The sequence below is a fragment of the Halichoeres trimaculatus genome, unplaced genomic scaffold, assembly GCF_033239565.1.
Source record: "Halichoeres trimaculatus isolate MK-OKI-2021-1 unplaced genomic scaffold, fHalTri1.1 fHalTri1_scaffold_3, whole genome shotgun sequence".
In the NCBI taxonomy this organism is placed as follows: Eukaryota; Metazoa; Chordata; class Actinopteri; order Labriformes; family Labridae; genus Halichoeres; species Halichoeres trimaculatus.
In genome coordinates, this window is record NW_027437181.1 from 11,562,701 (window position 1) to 11,584,657 (window position 21,957).

The 21,957-nt window shown below is 38.5% G+C and overlaps 2 protein-coding genes across 2 annotated transcripts; both read right to left on the reverse strand.

Moving 5' to 3' along the window:
* Positions 1–113: 113 nt before the first annotated feature.
* Positions 114–3,945, reverse strand: dtwd1 (DTW domain containing 1). The gene is made up of 5 exons (XM_074666398.1): positions 3,805–3,945; positions 1,886–2,201; positions 1,550–1,687; positions 643–931; positions 114–496 (listed from the first exon to the last, which is right to left on the reverse strand). The coding sequence occupies exons 1-5, from the start codon at positions 3,861–3,863 to the stop codon at positions 267–269; spliced, it is 1,032 nt and encodes a 343-aa protein (XP_074522499.1). The 5' UTR covers positions 3,864–3,945; the 3' UTR covers positions 114–266.
* A 7,870-nt stretch (positions 3,946–11,815) lies between these two features.
* Positions 11,816–17,539, reverse strand: fgf7 (fibroblast growth factor 7). The gene is made up of 4 exons (XM_074666399.1): positions 17,381–17,539; positions 16,408–17,052; positions 12,766–12,872; positions 11,816–12,594 (listed from the first exon to the last, which is right to left on the reverse strand). Exons 2-4 carry the CDS (start codon positions 16,691–16,693, stop codon positions 12,379–12,381), a joined length of 609 nt encoding a protein of 202 aa, XP_074522500.1. The 5' UTR covers positions 16,694–17,052; positions 17,381–17,539; the 3' UTR covers positions 11,816–12,378.
* Between the last annotated feature and the right edge of the window lie 4,418 nt (positions 17,540–21,957).

A 21,957-nucleotide genomic window follows, 5' to 3' on the forward strand; every position in this document is an offset into this window, starting at 1 on the left:
TCTGTAAAGTCTTCTTTGCAACAAGGACTTATATTCTGTTAAATATCCTTCTAACTCATTTGAAAAAACACCCCATGCAGCAAAATCTATAATAAACCATTTGATTTATTGCATTTTCTTGTAAAATCCAATCAGTCTTGGTATCCCCTTGATTACAAAACCACCCTTTACCATAAATAAAACCAGAAACTGTATGGTTTGCATGTAAATCAACTCTTCAGCCACAGCTCATACCAGTCTCTTGCAATGGATTCCAGTTTTTCGTCTCAGCATTTCCCTGCTGACTTTTTTGCTGTGTTGACAACAGAGTGCAGGTATGAGTAAAAAAAGAGAAGGTTATCATATTCTCCTTTGTAGTCCTGGGTAAGGAAAAGCTCATGGTAGTCCTTGAGGAAATAATAAATAGCTTCAATCGTTGCCAGGTAGGTGTCTGGTTTGCCCTTCTGATGGCGCCAGAAGCAGGTTTTCCTTGTTTTCAGCTCAACCCGCACGAAATCTGGAGAAGCACAAACATCGGTCAGGACACACACGCCGGCACAGCGTGAGATCATGTTAAACAGTGGGTGAAGAAAATTTGCCCCAATAATCACAAGCAGTCAAAGCTCATTGGAAAGCTAGACAAATGCAATCTTTCATGATTACCCTGTAGTCTCTCATCTGTGCTGATCTTGTTGGTCTGGTTCCATGTGCTGTCAATGAAAACCACCCTCTGGAGGGGATACACCCTTGACTCAGGGCTCTTTGAATCATCTAGGGTCCCTGACTCAGGGATCTTGTTCATTTGTGAGGCACTTTGACCTCCCTCTTTTTTCAGCTTCTTTGTGCAAGGTTCATCAGAGGGGTCATGTAACCTGCTTTCCATCCTGTCATGCAGACACTGCATCATGTCTTTAACTGAGACAGCCCCAGGACCAGGGAACACCAACACCACCTGAAAGCAAAGGAAATTAAAAGGTTTTGGGAGGTACACAACCACATTTGGCTACAGAAAATTCCAAAAAGATATTGTTTCTATAACAAAGTTTTTATGTGTTTTTAATGAGAACTGAAAGAAATTAAAGGCTTTGATTTGAGTAAAATAAAGATAAAGAAAACCAGCAAATGCAAAACAATGCACAGACAAAAAAGAAAACTGAATAAGTGTAATGAGAAGTGACAGCATGACTTGATAATCTACAAAATAAAAACAGAGGGTGCATAAGAGTGATAATTTATTAATGGGTACAAGATGATAAATCAGTGGCAAATATATAAATGGAAAAAAATAATACACATGAATAGCTTTGTTTATTCTTCAAACAAAAAATACCAAACATTCTTTAGTTTAAGCCTCATAACTATGAGCTTCTTCCTCTTTTCTTCATATTACATGGTCGGAAATTATTATTTGCGGTTTGGACTTCTGAGGAAGAAAACAAAACCAGAAGACAACCTCTGGCTTTAGAGACATGTTCGTTTTGGGCCATTTTTTTTGGATTCAACAGACTAAATATTTATATTTCAAATAATGGGCAGAGTAATCATAACAAAAAAAAAAAAAATAGCTTACCTTGTCTGAGTCATAGTCAGGTATGCAGGGGTAGGTGTATATGGTGACATCGCTGGGTGCAAGGATCTTGGCATGGATCGCGGTGCTCTTTCCATCTGTCTCATTTGGATGCTTGATGATGTCAATCTTAACAGGAAGCTTAAAACAATGTACAACAAGTAGAGCCAGCTTCAGGAGAGTAATTTTTCAGCCACATGTGTCGAATTTCATATCTTTCATGAAAAACACAACTTAACATTTTCCAGCACATTTTTGTTATGCTCCTATTGAAGAAGCTCCAGAGCTGCAGGCGTCTTTTAAAAAGAACAATCAAGTGAGCGCTAACCTCTTACTGACCTTGATTAAAGGGATCTCTTGCTGGGTGACACCCACTAATGAGCAGCATGTGTAGCAGAAGAACATCCTTGATCCTCCGCATTTAGTGCATTTCAACCTGCCTTTCTGCTGTGCTTTCTTCAATGCTTCATGTGATGCCAATTTTAGACCTTGGAGAGGCTCTTTGGCAACTTCACAAGCATCTGATGAATCACTGGAGACTGTTGTTTTGTCACGGCAACTAGGATGGAGATGCTGGTCTTGATCCAGGCTACTCATGCTTGCTCTTTTGATGTTGATAGACTGGTGCTGGGGTATGTGATTTCTGCATTCATAGCTGCAAAACAATTAAAGAAACAAACATAGCAAATTTTAAGAGACAGAAATAATCCAGTATTTACACAACTGAAAAAGTCAGACAGGCTGTAATGTGGAAAAGTCATAAATCAAGTGAGGGGTTGTTATTCAAAGGGTCATTCAGGAGTAGCTGACTCAGACAAATGAGTCATTGAGCTGGGGAAATATTTAGTATGTTAATGCTGAGATGAGACAATGTCTAAAAGAGTCTGAATGTAGTTATTTTTGTGTTCAATAGAATCCAAAAGCACAAAAGCTTCTGGAGAAAAAAAAAAATATGACTGCACTTTTATTTTGAACTGTAAGCTACTGTGAGCAAAGGAGATGGAGCAGCAATGGTCATCTGACTAAAGATGAAGTGAAGAGAAAGAGCATGTGCAGTGGGCAGATGTTCTGATGATCTTAAAATTAAAAGCATCTTAAAACGATGCTCATGTTACGATTAGGTCCGGTAACGACAAGGCAGAGAGCAAAGAAGAGAGACTGTGATGCCATCTGGATCCTCCTGGGCATATGCCGGGGAGCTTCGTGCTGCACAATAATTGATGTTATAAAGTGACCAAACTCTAAGAGACAACAGAGTCCCTGCAAATATACACACAGCGCCATTCACTTCCTCTCTTTTAAAAGTATGAGTGGGTACATTTTGGGGGATTTATGTATAACTCTGGCATTTTTTCTGGAAATGTTTTGTATACAGTAGTGCAAACGTTGGTCTGGTTATCATCATTTTACATCCAGTGATATAAGCCAGTTTTGACACATATACAAATAAAACAGGAAATTTCACCCTAATTATACAATCTACTGTTGCAACACATAATGAAGCTACAAAACCCAGTTCATTGGCTTTTGTTCAATGGATTTATATAAATATATAAAAGAAAAATTATATATATCAACCCTGATTTCAGATTACGATCCTACAGAAATTATCCGTTATCATACAGCAATTTCAAGGTGATAGGAACCTCCTCGGGGTGCCAGGACATGTTGAGTCATTCTGGTATAGAATTGAAAATTAAAGCTAAGAATGCCATTAAAGCCATCACAAAACGCAAGTATAAATCAAAAGGGGTCAAAGTCGTAATCTACAGGAAGAGGGTTCACTGTAAGATATCTATCCTCATTATAGACATTATTTCAGCTTTCTGCCTTTTCTTTGAGCCTACTTTTATACTCTATCTTGGGCATGCACCTTTGCCCCCTTACATAAGTATGCATACCCACTAGCCCTAAATATTAATAATTTTGTTACATGGCAAAGTCAGTAGAAAGACAGCTAAGACTTTTATGACACAAGCTACCTTTGGCGAAAGAACACGTGATGACTGCAATCACCTCCACGCTCGGTGTTTACATTTCAGAGCATAGCATGCTGCGGATACTGTTCGGTTTACGGCTACCAATCTCTTCTCCTTACCATCGAAACATCTAACGAGGTTTGTACTTTACGTCTGTCCCAGTTCACCCTCTGCAGCTAACCTCGGGGTCCAGTAAACGTGATCTGATTCATGCTGGAAAGGTTAGCTTCTGTTAGCAAGCTTGTCGCACATGAAACCTTTGTAGACTCGAACACTTACAGACGTATAAAGCGACTTGGTGGACAGCACTGAGGAAATGAAAACAAACTCTTGAACATCCTTTGGCAAATCGCTGTCCATGAATTTCTCACACACTACGAAAAAAGCATCTATCGATTTGCGGTCAAATGATGTACAACAGCCATAGCAGCGTGACCGTCTTCTTCTACGCCGGATGTACAGTGTCGTATGAAGGAAGGGGTAACTGTCGGTAACATGTTGCTTAGCAACGAATTCAGAACGTGTGGTGTCGGCAGCGACCTCACCTGCAAAAAAGGAGGGTAAGTGCGTATTGTGAATTGGATAAAGTACACTGCAACTAAGCTTTGAAATGAGAAGAAACTTGTCAATAATTAGACACTTTTCGTTTAAAATGTCCCAGGTTATAAGGTAACATTAGGAACACATAAGGAAGTTCCCCCTCACTGCTCTGACTAAATGGCCACCCATCATGGCTGGTCGTGCTTTTTGGCAACAGGAGTGCTGCTAAGTAGCATAGTTTGTCAAGAGATGTGAAGGTTTAAACCACCAAAAAAAAAAAAGAAAAAAAAAAAAAAAACATTTTTACCTACATAACAACAACTTGACGGATGGTGAACAGATTTGTGAGAAATCAGTAAAGAGACATCAACAAGTCGGCAGACATTCAGTGGACACGTTTTTTAGTGGAGAAATCCAGCGTGTACCCCAGAGATAACACTAAGGTAAATTTATGCATATGTCTGATTTATCTCTGGACGGTTATCAGACTGTGAAATGTACAGACATGAACTCAATTAACCAGAAACCCTTCCAAACTAAAAAGAGCACACAGACAGCCAAAGATGAGTCTTGAGTCATAAAAAGGAGCTAAAGAACTATTTCCAGATAGAGAACTGGAATGGTTTCATATTTTAAAATTACTAATAAGACTAGTTGATAGTCTGATAATAATAACGTAGTTTTATGTTGAACTAGGGCTGCAGTACATGGCCAAAAACCAGTATCTAGATATTTTTGGGCTATATCACGATACACAATACATATCTTGATATCCCGATTTGCCCTCTAAATCACCATCTAAATGTTTAATTCAACCCTTGGTTATTTAAAGGAGCAATCAGAATATCAAGGTATATATGGTGTATCGTGAAATAGCCCAAAATATTGAGGTATTGGTTTATTGGTTTTGCACATGAGTTCCTCTGTAGACAATTTTTTGATAAATAATTTTCAATTAACAAGAATGCACAAAGGGTTAATTACAGATACCATGACCAAACGTCATAACATTCATTTAGTATGCTTTACACTTTTGTCACCCAATATCTGTTTGTTTTTTTGTTTTTCATTATATGGGCCATTGAATTTTTCTCTGTGTCTGAGATTTTTCAGCTGTTTAAATAAATAAAAACAAATCAATGTTCAAATCAAATCACATTTTATCACAGTCTTAATGAGGATTTTTACCACTCCAGCGGACGTTTTCTAGATTTGAAATCCTTAGTCCCTTTTTTTGAAGGATTTAAGTTTTAAGAGTCGTCGTTCCTCAGTACAGCCTGTTGAAACCTTAGAGGTTATTGTACTTAAGGGGAAAATAGTCCTACATATTACAATGAATATATCTTGTTCTAAGCCAGATGTACTCTAAATGATGTGAAGCAGATTTTTCTGTGTCAGATTTCAAAGATACCTGAGCTGTCACACTTCTTATGAAACACACATTCGCATGCAGACTTGCATGGCAAACAGATGTGAATCGACTGGAACCTTCCGTTGTCTGTGAGGTAAGATTCCAAACAATCATAAACTTAAAAAATGTGTGCTTTGTGCCAGGTTGCTTTGAAAAACATGACACTGAAACAGTTTATCAAATCTGTCAAACTGATCACACATACTGTCAATCAATGAATGAGTCAATCAATCAATTAATCACTCACTCACTCAATCAATCAATCAATCTTTATTCATGGGACACAAATTAATAACAAATGTTATATCAAGACACTTGATCCAGACTATGCTCAGTGTTATGTTTACAAAATCAAACACTGAGATAGGATAAGATTCATTCCTATCAAACTCAGGCTCATCAGCCTTATTGTAATCCACCATAAGCAGAGCACTTTGAAAGCATGTACCGAGTTGCAGTGGCACAGAAAAACTGCTCTTTGACAAGTAGAAACTTCAGGCAGAACCTGCATGCTGGGAGCGTAGTGCTTTAGAGAAGTGGCTTTTAACTGGCTCTAGGACCTACCATTACCCTTTAATGACAAGCCAGGACCCATAATCCAGATCTTATGAAGACATTGTCATACTTTTGTTTGCACATGAAAACAAACTTCATACATCCTTTACACTGGGATATAGCAGGGTCCCGAGTCATGACCCACTAGTTGAGAATTACCGCTTTGGAGGGGCGATAGAGCACTATGAGTTATCCAGGATATGATGATGACTCAACATTGCAAGCCTTGTGGGTCAGAAGAAGGAACCTATATTTAATGCTCAGTTTTAATCTGTAGCCAAAACAGAAAAGCACATACAATGAAGATGTGGTGCTCTCTTTTTATTTTAGTTAGAACTTGAGTTGCAGCCAAAGTGTGCTGCATGAAGAAAGAAAATGACAATAATAAAACACAGAGGTAACAAATGCATGGACAAGTTTTTCCTGCATCATTTTTGAGACAGGATGTATCAACTTTTGTAATATTATACTTGTGAAAAAAAGATGTCCTTAAATTGATGCTGTCTTAAGCAGTGTAATACAGTGTTGTCTGCCTTACGGCATACAATCTGAATTCCCTCTTCATGATACTTTTTTAGTGGAAGTATATATAAGGTGAAGATAAAAGGTCTTAGCTCTAAACCTTGAGGAACTCCAACCAATGAATGCTCCGAGGACTTTTCAGAGACTTTCTTGTCATCCAAGCCAGGTTTATTGTTGATGCTCCCAGGGCCTGCTTTTTGTCTTCTTTACTGGCCAAGCTCATCTATCGCCTCTACAGGTTCAGCTCTGCTAGCTGTGTAGCTTCAGTTTCTATAGACATGATTGCCTGTCCATGCTTTGAACTCTCTCACTGTCTTCAGTCCCTGTACTGTTTTGCATGAAGTTGTCAAATGGCTAGACATAACAGAGTTATTATGGTTAAAGAAGGTTAAAAGAATAAGAATGGATTGACTGTTCCTGACATGACTTATTCAAATTCATTCACATTTCCTCATTTTCCGTGTAGTCTGACACAGAGGAAGGAAGAACAAACTGTCTGACCACATTCAGGGAATGTTTGTTTTACTGTTGACAGGGGTCCAGATAAAAATTTTAAGAGACTTTTTGCGATACACTGTGTTCCTTTGTACTCCCTAGTTACAACCACAAACTAACAATATATACCCCACAATGCTGTTTTGTATGACTGAATTTTGATATTTGACAGTATGACTCTTTCAACAATGTTACTTTATGCCTCTCAGGTATGAAGCCCAAAACTCTTTCCTGGGAGGACAGGATCTCAGGTCAACACTGCAGTCGAGATTGAATTTAATAGGAGGAACCCGGCTCATGGTGAGAGAAAAGTTCCCTTTTGCATTTTCAACACAATTCTAAAAAATGGCGCTTCCTCAGTGTGTACAGTGTGGATACAAAGATGCTGCGGCTGCTGCTGCTGAAGATAATGATGATTATTGTAAATGAACAGTAACCTCAAAAATCTCAGTAACAGTGGAGGTTGGATTATTTTGTCACTCAGAAAAAAACCAGACATCTTGATTGCTTATGTATTTTTTATTTTACTTCCTAGCACAAGTATGCTAGTAATCCCTCTAAAAGGCTATGAAGATAGAGCACTGATTTAGACTGACAGATTCTTGACTCTTGTTATTTTGCCCAATGTGAAGGCATTTGTGGCTCATTTGTTGTGAACATGTTCTGATTTTGAAGATGTCTCCCTCAAGTTCTTACTTCACATGCTAGATATTGAAAAAAAAAACACTGCACTCATTGAGTACCATCTGCACCCTTCTAAAACCCAAAACAGGTCATTTCATTAACACTTGATTAAAGTACAATTGGACAAAATCATTATGTCCATGTGGCCTACAGGCGACTGAAAAGTTTGTGGTTTCGTGTCTCTTAAATTTTGATGATTAGCGTAAACATCTTTTTTTTCCTAACCTGTTACCTTCTTCATGGACTTTATGATGCATCAGGGGACACTAGACACAGCAGTAAGCTGCTTGGGGTTCCAACCTTTTTCACAATGATTCAATGTTCAGGGGGTTCCGTACGAAGGGTCTTCAAACACAGAATTCCCCTTATTGCATAACCACAGATTTCCTCTGTGGAAATAAAGGTTTATGGCCCCAAAATGTATCAAGTTCAGATGCGTGTTCTCCTGCTTCCCCCCCGGGGCCTCCCTCTTCTCCAGCTGCCCCAAGACCACCTCTCCACTTTGCACGAGACTCCCCAGCCTCTCTCCCTGTTTATCTTCACTTGCCTGTCTTTCTCATCCTTTCGTTGTTGTTCCCCTGCAGTGTTCTTTACAGCCCGTGTCAGACTTCCCTCAACCCCTCTCTACAGACATTTCCCTTGTTTGCACATGCTGTTTGTAATCTGGTGCACATGGCGTTCTGTGTTCATGCTTCCACCCAAAAACAAATGTGATATTATTGCTCTTAAACATTTTAAAAAACAATAAATCATTGTTGCGGAGTCATTGTTCACGAGAACTGGTCACTGAAACTGCGCAGTAGCATTTTTTGTAAAGGAATTAAGGAGAAGAGACACATAAGCAATAAAACTACTCAGACCTTGTACTGCTGTTTGTTAAACTGTATTTTCTCTGCTGTGAAACCCTGGCAGATATGCTATCAGCTGATATAAAACTTAAGATCCCCAAATTAAATTAATGACTCCATACGGTAACTGCCTATCTAAATATAATAATCAATAATGCATGATAATAACAACTTAGACAGGCTGTTTAAACACTACCTACATTCAGTGATGTTACAAGGCAATATTTTCTTACTGCTTAGAAACTCTGTGTCATTGTTGGCAAGACTGAAGCCAGTTTTTTTAATTTGGCTCTTTCATACCTCTAATGCACAGCAGATGAAGTAAAGTGGATGGGAATCCCTCATTTTGTAAAAGAAAAAAAAAGTACCAAGATGATTTGTGTTTTCAGGAGCATTTTATTAAACAAAACCTGTGAGTCCTGGAACATCTTGTAAGTATAATTTATGTGTCTGGCGTGACTATGCTGCGTCTTTTCTCTTGGAAGTCTGTAGCTTCACATCGATGACAGTTTTCTCTCATTTTCTTTGGCTTCAACCTCCCCTGGTCATGTTGGGAATACACAGCCTTGAGTCTGAAATGTGTTTACATTTTGAGCATGTTACAAATTATCTGCTAAGACTAACTTTGCGTGACTTGGCAGAAGCCTTCACCTTGCTCAGATGTTGTTTGGGTCAAACGTATTTCAGGGGTTGGCTCTCTCAATTTGACTGTCTTTATCTGACAGGGGTTCTCCAAGCCAGATGTGAACCCAGGCAAAAGGTAAACCTTATGTCTGCCTGTGTGTTAGTGCGTGTGTCTGCACACATGTTAATATGTGTTATTTGTATGAGCTTATGGTGGAGGCACCCTGCCAATATGTCTGCGGTGTTTTCTGTCCTGACGAGACTCCACTTCTATTTAGTGATACAAACTTAGGGGGAGTTAATAAGACACTTAAGCCTGAATATGTATTTTTATCTACAGTCATAAAATGAATAGATCTACCCCTAAGATGTATTACCACATCTCAGACTCCCTCATTGGACTGAGTCATCTCATTCTTATATTGTCCATGGACACCAAAAGTTTTCAGTTTCTTTTACAATGTGTCTTCAATCTCCTTTAAGGAAACATCAACAGATTTGATTATCTTGTCATTAAACCTGCTGAGCCGGGAAATGGACTGCTTAAAACCTCCTGAGGGTTGCAGTTACATCTATATTTGAAACACTAGTTGCTCATTGTGAAATATATTTATTTTATAAAAAGTTGTGTGTCACAAAAACTTTAAGACTTCTTGACTGTTATTTTGTCAAATTATTTGAAGACCAGATGTAGGCAGAACCCCAACTGTCATATTTACAAAGGTCAGCATCATAGTAAAAAAAACTCATTCTTTTATCTCACCATAGTTTTACCTTTGTCAGAAGTGGTAGGATTAGATTTTAAGTGCTGAACAAGTTTTGCAGTATTCCTTTCATGAATGTTGGATGTAATTTAAATTAATATGTTGTTTGTTCTAAACATTTTATTTATTGAGCTTTTTGTGGCGTACTGGAATTCAAATCACATAGTATGCAGAATAAAAAGAAAAAGGCGTATGATTAATACAAATACATGAAATATTGTGAAAAGTGGTAGAACTACCAACTCGTCTTGTACAGCCTCATATGTCTCATATGAAATAGCATCATACACTGATGTGTAAAGCAGATGTTAATGAAAGGAGGGACATTTATAACTGCAAACTAGTACTGGCTTATTTTTTTTATAAATGTCAGACAACAGCAGGAAAAAGTGTTTGGGGATTTTGGAAAAAATTATGTCTGTGTTTTCTCTAATGAATAAGTTGGCCGGTTCTTGTTAACATTTGGTAACGACAACAACCATGTCCCTGGACAACAGGTAAACTGTTCAAGCTTGTCCAAAGCATTATTGTCTTACCAGCCCCTATTCTATCTTTTACTGAAAGACAAGTTAGCGTTTGTTTATTGTTTGTCAAAAGGTACCCTTTAGCATCTGTTTTAAGGTACCCTTTGGAACCTGTTTGAGGTCTGTTTTCTTTCTCCTTTCTCACACATAGTTTAAGTGTTTTAGGGAAACTGACTCATATTAGGTTTTCTCCCTTTTTCTTAAACACAGTTTAAAGATATCCTTACAGATGCTATAAGTTCTTCAAAATCATACCCAATACATGGATATGAGGTCACCTTAAGTGTTTGTATGCCTTGTTTTGTCTGTTTTTGAGCTATCATAAAGATACTATTTTTTTTTACATCTATTTACTAGTTGTACATTTCCATATAAAATGATTGTATCTTTTCAATGTTGTCCTCAGTGTCTGTGTTCTTTCTTACCAATATTTAAAGTTTCTGTTTTGCTTGTTTTTTTTTTTTTTGCACTAGAATTTACTGGAAACTTTTTAAATACGTCATGTTTGATTAAGATTCTGACTCACTGTTGACATTTTGTTCTTTTCCACAGAAGTCCTGTGTGGTTCGACCCATTTATTGACCCCTGACTGCATCACCAAGCTGACTTTGTGGGCCTTTGAATAGTGTCACCTCCATCTACCTCAGGTAAGAAATGACATGGTGTCTCAGACATTTACAGGCTATTTAACACAACCTCACATTACTCTAACTTTTATAATCACAGTAAATCACAGAAACCACTTTTACTTAATATGCTATTTCATGTGAGTTTTTGAAGGCCCCCTTGTGGTCTAGATAAGGAAAAAAAAATTAATCATGCAGTCTAAAGCTGTTGACTGGTGAAGTATGGTTACATGGGTAACCATTTTATTGAAACAATGCACGCATGCATGACCTTCAAAATTAAAGGTCATATAACATGGTTTATCTTTTATGTTAAAGTAATACAAACTATGATATGAAGTCCCAATTAATTTAGTTTTATAATGTAGACACAGTTTGCTCTGAGAAATTTATCTTGATGTAAACTGATCTTTTCCTTTTGTTAATTGGCTTGATTGTGCTCGGTAAAAAAGAAATGCCTTTTTTTCACTGTAAGAACATGAAACGTCATAGAGAAAGAGATTGTAATTCATACACATGTTGTAAGTTGTTCACTTCGTATTTTAATATGGATATTTTTCAGCAGCAGCAGAATATTTTATCATTTCAGTATCACACCTTGATAATGAAGAGAAAAATCAGTGAGCAGCTAAAATGCATTTAACCAGAGTAAACATCTCATTCACACTTACTGTCCCACATACAAGGTATAGCTTTACTGTTGTACAAACACACTGTTGTACTCCACCTCACCTTTGTTCTGTGTGCTCTGAGCAATTGTACCATTAAAAACACAAGTCCAGCTTGCTTCAGGACGTCTTGGTCGAGCCAGTTCGCTCCCCTGGATCTTTCTGCTGATTATCACAGCTCTTCTCTTTTGGCAGGGTGTAAATCTTTGGATGAGGATACAGTCCTGACTGTGCGTAATACATTTTACTGTTTTATAAGAAAACACTTAAATGTTTTGTAAAGGAATATAATATAATACTCAAAATAACAATAACATTGGGTAGCTTTTTGTGGTTTTACAGTTATTGTACCAATGGAAGCTATTTCAACTATCTCAGCATTTTCTTGGTTCAACATCTCATTTGAAAATGTTTGGAATACTTTGACCTGCCCATCTGATATTAGTTGTATTGAAATGAAAACAACACAAAGTTGAAAGGGTAAGAAATGAAACTGGAGGAGGAGTGGAGTGTGATGTTGGTAAAGAGTTTATATGTGTCAATAATATATAATATGTGTCTGAAATATACAGTTTATAAGTCCTCTGCTTCTTCACTCCACCCTCCTGTCCTCCTCTCTGCACTTTATGGGGATAAAGTGAGATGCTACATGCTCCCTCCTGGTCTTCTTTCCTCGCATTGGCCTTCCCTTCTGAGAAAGAGCTATGAACATTTCTTTTCCATTTTTAGTCCACTTTGCAGAGGAGTAAGCATTGAAGTAGTTTTCTAGGAAAACCTCCTTGAAGTTGCAGTTTTCGTTGTAGATCCTCTGGAAAGAATAAGATAAATATCAAAAGATTAACACAACTCTATTTATCTTTATTAAGAGTTTCTTTTGTCCTTGTTATTCAATTAGGGTGCTTGAAAATGTTTTTTTTTCTGCTTGAGTGCTCAAGCTAAAAACATTTCATGACTGTTCTCAATGAGAAACAAATATTACCTTGCCTTGCAGCTGTCCAGCCTTGCTCATGGAGATATAATACTGACTCTTTACGCCTTTGATAGCCAGGATGCCTCCCTCAGACACAGTCCTGATCTCCAGGATACCTGCCAGACAATCAGACAGATAGGTAAGACATATTACAGGACAAACTGCACTCAACTGACATCCAGTCTTCATTCCAGCTCTGCACTGCTCTCAACATTCATCTTCATTAACAAATGGCATGGAAGTTCCTGTGGTTAATCAGTTTGCGGTCTCTCTGGCTTTATTTAAGCCTTGTTAACTGGCCTGGGTGGCCATTACAGAAACCACAACCTATGCCATAGCACATGTGGGAGACAGATTAGGCCTCTCTCTCTTGGGATTGAGAAAACTACCTCCTTGCATGGGCTTTGCACGCTACATTTTAGGCCTGCTCTTCAAATCTGTGGGAGGCTAAGAACACTTTTTTTTTATTAGTAACTTTTTTTTGCCCAGTCCCTTTTTAAAGTACTGTAATAAGTTGTACCCTCAAGCATAAAAAGGCTAATCATTTTTACTGCAAAATTTATAAATGAACATAAAATATCTTACTAAGAATATTCACATTGTCATAACAGCATCAGAGTCTAATGGTGCTTGTAATTTTTCTTGCAGAACTATAAAGTAATCGATTAGAATTGCAGATCTCTGATTGTAAGCAGGTGAAGCTCTTCTGGCTAAAAATGAATAGAAAATTTTCACTGATCTGAGAAAAAGCTACAGACAGCTTTACAGTATTAATTTGCTTTAACAGACAAAAAATTAGTAACACTGAGAGAAAATTCAACATCATGGAACCATAAAACTAAGGTTAACAGAACAACATTCATTTCCTGGACATGCAATGGTAAAGATCATAAATTCTGAGGTTTTACAAAAGCCTTTTCTTTCATTTTTGCATAATGCAGAAATTATAACATTTGACTGGCAGAGGGGAACTCTATTAAAGCTCTTCAGACTGACATTGAGCGTGCGATACTTTTAGTATTTGATTACAAACAGATGGCAGTCTCCCAATCTTGGAATGTTGTTTGTGCTCTGCCTGCACTTGATATTTAACTTAATTTTGTTCTGCCCTTTGACTGTGCACTACCCCTGCTTTTTATTCCTTTGTTTTAGATTATTTATCATGACTCTGAGGGGGAGGTGATGTCAAATACTGAATGTATACTCTTATAGTAAGACATGATTAGCAAACTCTTTACACTGGAAGTTATTTGGACTATTCACTCAAACACCTCTGTGGCACCTGTAGTTGCATGTTCACTAATCGTTGCCTTAAGTTTATCACATTTATTTTTGTGTTTTATAGATGTTAGCAGCTGCTTATTTCACAAACACGCACACACACAAACACGCATACACACATATGTTGTAAACATTTGGCTGTGATGGGGATCGCCTCTGAGACTAGCCTCAGCTTGAACAGATTTGTTGTCACTCACTGATCCAGCCCAGAGCTAAGTAAACTTTCTGTGGGTAATCCCCAGTCCTGCTTTTTGATTCTGAATCTGGTGTTTATTTTTGTTGGAAAGGATGTTTCAGACAGCCTTTTAGGAATAGAGAATAATCACGAGTAGAATTCGAGATAGATAATGCCTCTCTTACACTTTCACCATAAAGTCATCTTCTTTTTACGAAAACAACCAAACACACAGCCATACAAATACAATTTTGAGAAACTGAATTATCTATTTGTCAATTCACAGTGGGTTTAATTGCAGTTATAAAATACAATAGGTAAAAAAAAACATACTAGTATGTGACTGAATCTGACTCAAGATCTATCATATTGTGGTTAGAGAGACCGGGTAGGCTGAAAAATTATTCAGTGTTACTTTAGTTTATGTAACTTTGGTCAGTAGAATGGAACAGAAGAGACAACACTCAGAATAACGTGTAAACATGCATAAAAAATGGATATAAACACACACAAAAAATATGAAGGCTTGTAATTTAATAAAAAAGAGCTCATGTAACAAAGAGGTTTTGGGTTAGCTACTTGTCAAAAAGGAAAAACAATGAAAAAAAATCCAAGCCATTAGACACAGAAGCTGCCCGCTTGTATCCTAATGTGTCAGATTTCACGTTTTTTTCTGATTCCTGTTTTTCAGATGTCATGCTTTGGTTTCTAATTTGTTGACAAACCACTCACAAGTTGTTTATTTGCTCTTTCAAGTGGCTCAACACAGTTTTAAATTGATATCATTATCAAATTTTGGTTTAGCTTAAATGACGCTATGCCATGGTCTGCCACACAAACCGACACATGTAAGCAATTACAATTTACTATTTAGCTAGAAGCTAATCAATCTGTTATCCTAAACCTGTTATGGATCCGTTTGCTTTGAGGATTTGTTTACATGTTCAGAAATGTACCACATCTAAGTGTTTAATTTAGATGCATTGCTCTTTTTTTCTTGATGCCAAATATCATTATGTTATATTTTAGAGTTTTGATCCAAGCCATACTTTGAAATGTTATAAAGTAAGAGATGAAATGTTGGATGAAAGACTGAAATGTGCTGGGAAGTGAGCCTATATTTTTGTTTCAGAGGCACAAGGAATGTGGAAGCCAAAAATAATTCAGCTCAGAGTTTCTCATTTTGGTTTCTTCTGTTTTGCTCTCTTTGTGGAGAAAAACAACAAAAACAAACATTCTTTTCAGGACTTTTTGTTCTCTTCACCTACTGAATTTATACACGTAGTATCTGCACTAAGTCAGTTTGTTCGAAGGCTTAATAGCTACACTCCTGTGAACCTTTCTGTCTTTGGTTGCCAATGATTGCACAAGCATCTTTTCCATCAAGTTTGAGGCATTTCCCTGTTAAGCTAACATTCCAAACCACAACCACACTGTCTGATAGGAGGAAATGATAACTACTCAAAACATCCTCACCATGTCAGAGGGTTCCAGTGATGTCCTCTAAACATGAGTCTGAAAAAAATACTGGCTGCGAAGAAGCAAAACTAACAAGTAACCCAGTTAAAAGTTTCCGTCCTGAAAAAATTGCCTTAGTTATTATGAAACACTGGTTTTGGACTGCACAATATTGTGGCCTGGTCTGCGTGAGATGCCATTGCTGTCGGTTCACCAGAAGGTCAATAACAAACTATTTCCAAATTTTTGGTCCCTTGTTTTCACTCTGACACAAACTGTTAGAGATTGTAAACCAGGTCAGAATGATGTAGGTCTGTGCCAGAGTCAGAGTCAGTGGTCACAGAGACCTGGCACCAGTTGGTCTCCATTTAGCTGCAGATTACTGTATTACTGTCTGTGTTTGGATGGTGTTTTAGTTAACAAGCCAAAGCCTCCACCTGCTTCACTTTAATGCTGTCACTTAGCTCGCTCTGACAGAAGCACATGACCCATTAGCGCTGTGATTACACTGTGGAAAGCAGTTGTACAATGACACCATCCACGTGCTTCTGTCACCTTGACGAATCAAGGGTTTGTCACCAGCTCAGAGGAAATATCCAAACCCTGTAACACTTTAGTATTGCTTCATAAATTCTCATCTACTTTCAAAATCATGTTTCCTGATAGACATATGGTGTTTGCCATTGGGACACATGCAGATGTTGATCGTGCTGTTAGAAAAAAAGAGTCACCCTTACTGTGGCAGTTGGTTGGGTCTTGAGTCCCATTGATGTTGCCAAAGTCATCAATTGTGAGGAACCATTGCGTGCGACTGAACAGCTGTCGAATGCGCACATCCCCTCCCTCCATGTAGTCATAGTTCCTGGTGTGGCGCTCGTGTCTGGAGCAGTTCATAATGGCAGCAAGTTGCTCTGGAGTGCAGTCACTGTAGACCACACACACACTGCCAAACAGGAAGATTGCATGCAGGTACAGTCCCGAGAATAGATTTTGAAGGTTCCATGTCAGCATCCATTTGCGCATTATAGTAAAATGCAGTGGGGATCAATGAACAACATACTGAAATGTGGAATAGAGATCTGTGTGCTGCCCCTCAGCCCAGCGAACCCCTGACCCCTGACTTGTGACCTGTAACCTCCAGCTTCCTGTTCCTGCTGCAAAGGTCCTGGTGAGATGTGGATATTAGGCGCTTGAGGAGAAGACTTTGGTTTGGTTGAAGTTGGCTGAGGCTTGAGATTGGTGTTAAGAAGACAGGTGTTGGTATTATTAGATGAAGTCTCTCTTAATCCTCTGTGATGTTGGGTGCTGACTGCACCATCCTCTTGAGATCATAGGTTGACCGTGAAGGCATAATCCAGTTCAGGAAATATTAGGCAGAATATCTGTTGAAATAAGTAGAGCTGTTTGACTCCAGTTGATGCAGTAAATTTATTTATATACAAACAGGAGTGAATCAACTAAAACAAATTTTGTCAATGTATCGGGCAAAAATAAAGAATTAAACACAAAATTAATGTTGTTGGTCTCCCATTCAAAAACAAAATTTCTCTGATAAATGTAGACAGGGATATGTCTCCATGTCATGGGCCAGGTAAATTACTATCTTTCACCAGTTTATAGACTGATGTTTAAATATCCACACGCAGAATTTACCAGATATTGAACAGATGACACAGCTCTCTTGTTCAAAGAAACAGATTAAATACTTACATGCGCTCTGAGTGATGACAGAAGTTTTCATTGGTGTATTCCCTTTCAGCCTGAGTTTTAATTCGAAAAGTCTTGGCTCTAAAATCCAGTAATACAGACAGTCTTAGTAAGCTTGGAGCTTTTGTCAGTTCCCATGGATGTCTCCCTGATTCTGGCAGGCTGACTCTGTGCATCTTCCACTGTCGCTGTGCACTCTGCTTAGATAAATGCCTCCTGCTGACCTCACTTGAGAGCAATTAGATCCCAACCAGTCAGCTGTCCCTGGCCGAGATGCAATGGAGAAACACCCTCTGCCTGCCTCTTGCTGTCACTCACCCACCAGACATGAGAGGGAGCTATAAACTCTTAAAACAGAAGGCTCCCAATGGTATGCACTCCCAAATACTTGAAGAACATTTGCATGCACACTTAACTTTGAAGAAGTTACTACAACTTCTCTGCCTTTTCCAGAAAAAAAAGTGCACTTAAACAGATTTGCTATGCTTGTTACAGATCTGACTGTGACTCATGAGAAAGCTTGAAAGAATTCCTGCCCTATCATTTGAAATGTCACAATTAATTAGGGCTTTTAGTTAGTTGCACTAAATCATTTGTAGGGATTGATTGACTTAAAGAAAAGCACTTCAAAGCAGCCCTCTGCTCCTCACTATATTCGTGTGTAACTGTAGGAAGAAATAAGTCATGGTGACAGGTATCCATCGCAGAGCAGAAAAACAGAGGACAAAACTTCTCAGAAGCAGTCTTCTCTGTGTCACGGGTCATGCACTCTTTCACTTTCCGTGTTTGTATTTAACGTCACAATTTATTGCCTTACATACTTGGCCTTTCTTTGGACTCACCACTTCAAAAGTTTATATGGGCCCTAATAACGAGCTCCCCTGGGGAGGTCAGAGAGCTGCAGGCCTGAGAGTGAGGCTTTCGGTCGCAACAGGTCCTCTTCTCATCTCTAAACTGGGGGTCGTAAAGACCTGATCTATTAGGTGTCACAGTGGCCTGTTCATCTGTCCCGTCTATCACTTTAGACTGAACAAAACATCACTTCAGACAACTCCAGTACTCTGAAAACAAGTCATTCAATTAAATGAACACGAAAACCTATATTTTTTTGTTAAAACAATAATATAAAAACTCAAGAACATAATTTATGTACAGAACTCTAATTACTGAATGAAGAAACTTCTCTGGATAGGTGGACTGCATCTTTTGTGACATTCCCAGAACCATTGTGCGTAAATTGACAACTTCTCTTTACAAGAGCTTTGCGTGACCCTAGGAACTGTTTTTTGGGGGCAGGTAGCACCTGGAATTGTCTCTTAAGGCAAATTTACTGCCAAGAAAAGGGGCCAGACGATTCCAAAACCCCCTATCAAGTGGCCTCAACAGAAACTAATGACTTCTGCCTGGTTTGGGAAATGGGGGCCCCCCTCTTTTAGACAGGCCAGTAAGGGACTCTTGCAGACAGGACCTCAGTGGTTGGGCTCATGGCCTCTGTTCAGGCCCAGAACCCTGCAGAATTGCCATTTAGGCTCCTGCAGGGTTCTTTGTTGGGATTAATGCCATGCCAGGTCATGGATGACTATAACTTATTGTGGCTCTATTTTTGTAGGGGGGAACCTGGAGCTATTGGAGTTAGAACAAAGGACTGCTAAATACTTATTTCAGAATTTCAACGAGAATTTCACCTTCAGGGGCAAAGGTCAATAGAGGTCCCAGAGACTTTTATTTACTTTCATAGGATTAAGAGTTTTGTACCTTATTGAAATTAAAGGGACTTTATGAAGGGACTATCGGCGCAAAAAAAAAAACTGATTGGTCAAAAACACACAGCATTTGGAGAACTCATGCCTCTTTTGGTCCTCTTCACAAGTTAGACTGCCTTACTCATTTGTTAAGCACCAGCTGAGATGAGGGATTTCATCATAATGTCCAACTGGGTGCAGTGTCTGGTTGAAATGTGATAATATTGGGAACACCTCAGGATCTGTCATGAGCAGACTGACATGGCTAACAAAAAAGCCATTAGTGATTATTTCTCCAGCCTGTTGCCACTGACTTTTTGTAAACACTGATGATGGATGAAAGGCTCTGCCTCTTCATTACCTCATTTTCATTAATCATCTGCACGTCTCATTATTACAGCCAGTTTCCTCTTAGGAAGTCTCACTCCCAGTAATGTCAGACACCCATATGCTAACAGTTTTAGGGAACTAAATTTTAAGTTCTGGAGGAGTTGATTTTTTTTTTTTCATTATGAGATAAGTAGTGGTCCAACCAGTGACCTTTGTTGCGTATTGGAAAGGTCAAAAAGCATGCAGTCTGTGGCACATCTTTGACAGCTCTGCTGTTCGAGCTCCAAGTTCACAGGTTTATAACTGCATCGTTGACCTAACATAACAGCAAGGAAGTTGTAGGCCTGGACATTGATTTATTCAGTTACGAGCGAGGGCTGGTTTGACGTTGTGTGTGTTCCCATGCTGTGTTATTCACTTCCTGACAGAGTAACTAGAAGGGTGTCAGAAATCCTGTGTTTTAGTCTGAAAGAATTCATGGCAAAACTGTGACCGTCCAAGTTGTTTGGTTAGTTAAAAGTCTGACTGAAAGCCAGCGGGGCTGCAGGTATTCTGAAGTTTATTAGACACCTACCCCAGTTGAGTTTGGAGTGAAACAGCTGTCTTTTTTTGTAAATCCTCAGGTAATGAGGAGTAGACTGATTCTTCTCTGATGACTTAAACTTAACTCAGACTGGAACACTGAGGACTCAAGACTCAATTTATGCCCAAGATTTGGGGTTTAACCACAGCAGCTTTTATTATTATATCAAGTTTTTGCAGTCAAATTACTGCTTGGGGTAAGATTATTAAGTGTAATAGAATTAAAAATGTAAAATAAAGCATTACAAGAGCAGTAGGATAATTTATCCCTTCTCTAGAAGTCCATGATGGCTTTATGTTTGTCCTCGGTTGACATGTTGAGCACCCTGTATACCATAATCACGAATAACCTCATAAAATGTGTGTTTGTGTATTAGTGTGTGCTCATCTCTGTGCGTGCATACAGGTATATGTGTAGTCTAGGGTGCAGGTATTTTGGTTTTACAGCCTAAAAGGGTGCCTGCTGCTGTTCAAGGATCAAAGGCCCAGGACTGTGTGGAGTTTACAGTAGCATAGGAAGTGCAGTGGCCGTAAGGCAGGCACACTAAACATGCGTGAGTGAGCCTCCTTAATTGTCAATGACTGTTTGCCTTCACTCCCACCAGTCTGCCTCCCTACTCTGTTTATATCGCTCTTTCTCTCTTTTACTGTCTGAGTTATTTGCTGTTTTGACAAGTGGAGGTCATGGCTAAAGGCCTTACAACTCTTTTAATTTGATTCCTTTAGTTGAGTGCTTTGCTGGATGTTGTTCTACTCAGTTGAGAAACTGAGGGATCCGATGATTGCAGTGTAACACGCAAACATGCAAGCTAACCATAGACTCAAATCCCGTTCTAACTCTGAATTCAGACTAAGCTCTGGTTCCAGACGTCAGAGCCTCACTGTGTATCTGTTTGCTTCACTCAATATAACCTCACATTGGTCTCATCCTCTGCGGGTTGCAATTACTGCTCAGTGTAAAGTTTAAAGAGTGAACTATGTTGGATATTCCTCAGTTACTGTATCATTGGACTGGTTATTACTCCAGAAAAAGTTGGTCAACAGTGAATGCGTTGATGATTTAAGGAACCATTACAACTTTTTGCAGCTAGTACAAAATTTTGGTCGTTTCACAGGGAATCTGGGTAGTTTTTCAACACCTAATTTTCAACCCCTATTGTCCAGGGAAGGTATATTACCATGAGAGTTATCTCAACAACCTCTTGGCATGTTAGCATACAAGGCTAGATTCAGAATTTATGAAACTTTCCACTATTATTGCAGAGACATCTGCCTACACACAGCGTCTACTCTCAATACTCTGAAAGCATTCCTGCAGAGAGAGAATAGCCTCTGTCTGTGTGTGTTTGCTCTTTACCCTGTCTTGTAATGATGTGACTGCATTTATGCTGGGAGAATGGATTATGTCTAAGGCCAGCCTATTCTTAGCTCTGTTTTAGACTGTTTGGGTTTAGCTTTTGCTTTCTAAATTCCATGATAATTGGAGATCTCTGGGGATGGAGCCTCACAACATTAGCTGACACTAAAAATAACCAGAATAAAAATACATACACTCTGCACACAGACTATATGCTAATAAACAACTATAATAGCACAATTGTGCAGCTTTAATATCAAAGGATTTTTTTTATTTTTTTATTTTTTAAAACAGCTTTTATGCCACAAATGTAATGTATGACGTTCTTCACTTCTTTAAAATCAGAAAGAATACTTATTTTTTTATGGATTACTGTTCTCTAGCGAATATCTTATTTCTACCAAGCCTTCTTCATCTTCATCCAAATATGAAGCTGGATGGTAAATTTTGTTTATGAAATGTCCAAACTTGATAATGCAAAACCAGATATCACTGAACATTTGATGCTCCATGTGCTAAGATCATTTTCTTCCTTTTTTTTCATAGTAAATGTCATGAATAGATCAGTT